The 2,123-nt window shown below is 42.0% G+C and overlaps 1 protein-coding gene across 1 annotated transcript in view; it reads right to left on the reverse strand.

Moving 5' to 3' along the window:
* LOC138981059 (soluble scavenger receptor cysteine-rich domain-containing protein SSC5D-like) overlaps positions 1 to 404 on the reverse strand; it is an 11,343-nt gene extending 10,939 nt beyond the window's left edge. Inside the window, exon 1 of the mRNA XM_070353862.1 lies at positions 217 to 404. Within this exon, the coding sequence (XP_070209963.1) occupies positions 217 to 316 (100 nt within the window). The 5' untranslated portion in view covers positions 317 to 404. The remainder of the gene's footprint in view (positions 1 to 216) is intronic.
* Between the last annotated feature and the right edge of the window lie 1,719 nt (positions 405 to 2,123).

Genomic DNA, 2,123 nt, shown 5'->3' on the forward strand with positions numbered 1-2,123 from the left:
CACCTGTGAGAACAACAAGCATTGGAATGATCAAACGACGTTCATCTTCTTTTTTCGTGGCCTCCATGTCCAAGTTTTCCCTTTATGCATGTTGTCTTCCTTTTTTGCCCTCCTTTGTCTTTTTTCTTTTTTTGTCATTTAGTCAAGCTTTGAATAAATGTTTTAACATAGACCAGGAATCAAGACAAAAACAAAACTAAACAAGAGTACACTCACAACCGGAGCTGGATCCGCCCCACGTGTAGAACGTAGCATCCACCGCGCAGGGTATGGCTGCCAAGACGAGGACCAGCAGACAAGTCATCATGGTCTTCATTGCTGATGTCACTGCTTGCTTGGCTCTGATGACTTCAGTTCCAGTCGATCTTCTCGCGGTAGAGTCAGAGACGAAGGGTGATCACTATTTGTCAGTTTATCAATTTATAAGTTTGCAGAAATAATGTATGGTAATGTAAGCAGGTGATTAAATTCTAAAACAGAAATTAAGTCCGCCAGTTACGTCGTTTTATCCATTCTTTAGCATCTATTTTCTTAAGTTTTTGTGTGTGTGTTTTTATTTTTTCTGTTCTTTTTTCTTTCTATTTTATTTAAAATAAATCTGTATTACTGCTTTCGCCTACCTGACAGAAAAAGATGTGCAAGGGGGCCCTGTACAGAACGCCGCAAAGGTTAAAGGCACAACCCTTCCTGCTTAAACGATTCGGCTCACCATCTCAGATCTACCCAGGCTTTATATGGGAGAAGGCCATCCCTCCACTTGGTCACATACCAAACATCACCAGTCTGGATGCTTTCCGTGCAGAGTCAGACATTCTTTATGAACACATTAAAGGCACAGTAAGCCTCCCGTAAACCATCACAAAGCTCCCCGAGCGTCTACATACAGTACAAGCATACTTCCATTTAAACGCTCACCGAACGGGAACATCCTGGCTGCTTTCTGTCGAGCGTGAGAAATTTTCAAAGAATTTATTTTCGTGGCCTTGGCCCTAAACAACAATGGCGCCTCGTTTTGGTGCTGGACGGCTGTTATGAATATCCCGGAAATCACGCCCGGACAGTAAGCCTCCCGTAAACCATCACAGATACTGGCAGACTTTTACACACAGTACAAACACCCTTCCATTTGAACGCTCACCAAACGGGAACATCCTAGGTGCCCTACGTAAAGAGCGAGCAATTTTTAAAGAATTAATTTTGCAGATTGTCTCGAACACTTTTTGGACCCATCCTGAACTCAGGTCAAAAATGAGTTACTTCCCTTAAACTGGCGATAGCCGTGGATCGATGATTATTAGAATGTTTTTGGACCGTGGTGCGTTTTTGCGCTAGACCTAACTTTTAAAATCTAAATAATAAATTGACAGCTTGTTACACAAACATTCTTTAATCATAAAAGAATTCTTTTTTCATCAAGACAAGATCAGTGCAATTCGAAGTTGTGAAAATTTGAAAAAAGAAAAGCCCGGAAGCAGGGTCACGCAAGGGTCGTAGCAGACGACGGTTTATCAGTGCATATCGCCGTTCCTCTCAACAGTCAAAAGCCATCGCTAGAGTTCTTGTGAACCACAGCCGTTTGTTTCGTGCATAAAAACGTGCTATTGTAGATAAGCTCACATCGAGTCGCATTCAAATGACTAACTGACGACTACATTGTGAAAAAGGGAAACTGGATCACACGGGTTCACGATGGCTCAGGGGTAAGATAAACCACGTAAAAATAAATTCTTTGAAAATTGTTCGCTCTTTACGGAGGGCACCTAGGATGTTCTCAATCGGTGAGTGTTTAAATGAAAGGGTGTTTGTACTGTGTGTAAAAGCCTGACCGTATCTGTGATGGTTTACGGGAGGCTTACTGTGCCTTTAACATGTTTTGATGCCAGTTTTGTCAATCTGCAATATTAATTCATCACAAAAATATCCAACTTCGCACATAAAACAGTCAGGTAGTTGTATGTTAGCAGAGGGATGGTCTTATCCTATGTAACAGCCAGCGAAGATTTGAGATGGTGAGCATGAATGTTTTCACGGAAAAGACTGCCCCTTTCAAGTGACACTAGGATGTTAGGCATCTCTGCATTTTTACGAGAGCGGTGCACAAAAGATTTCTGCTGCACACTTCG

Source organism: Littorina saxatilis, linkage group LG12, assembly GCF_037325665.1.
Source record: "Littorina saxatilis isolate snail1 linkage group LG12, US_GU_Lsax_2.0, whole genome shotgun sequence".
Classification (NCBI taxonomy): Eukaryota; Metazoa; Mollusca; class Gastropoda; order Littorinimorpha; family Littorinidae; genus Littorina; species Littorina saxatilis.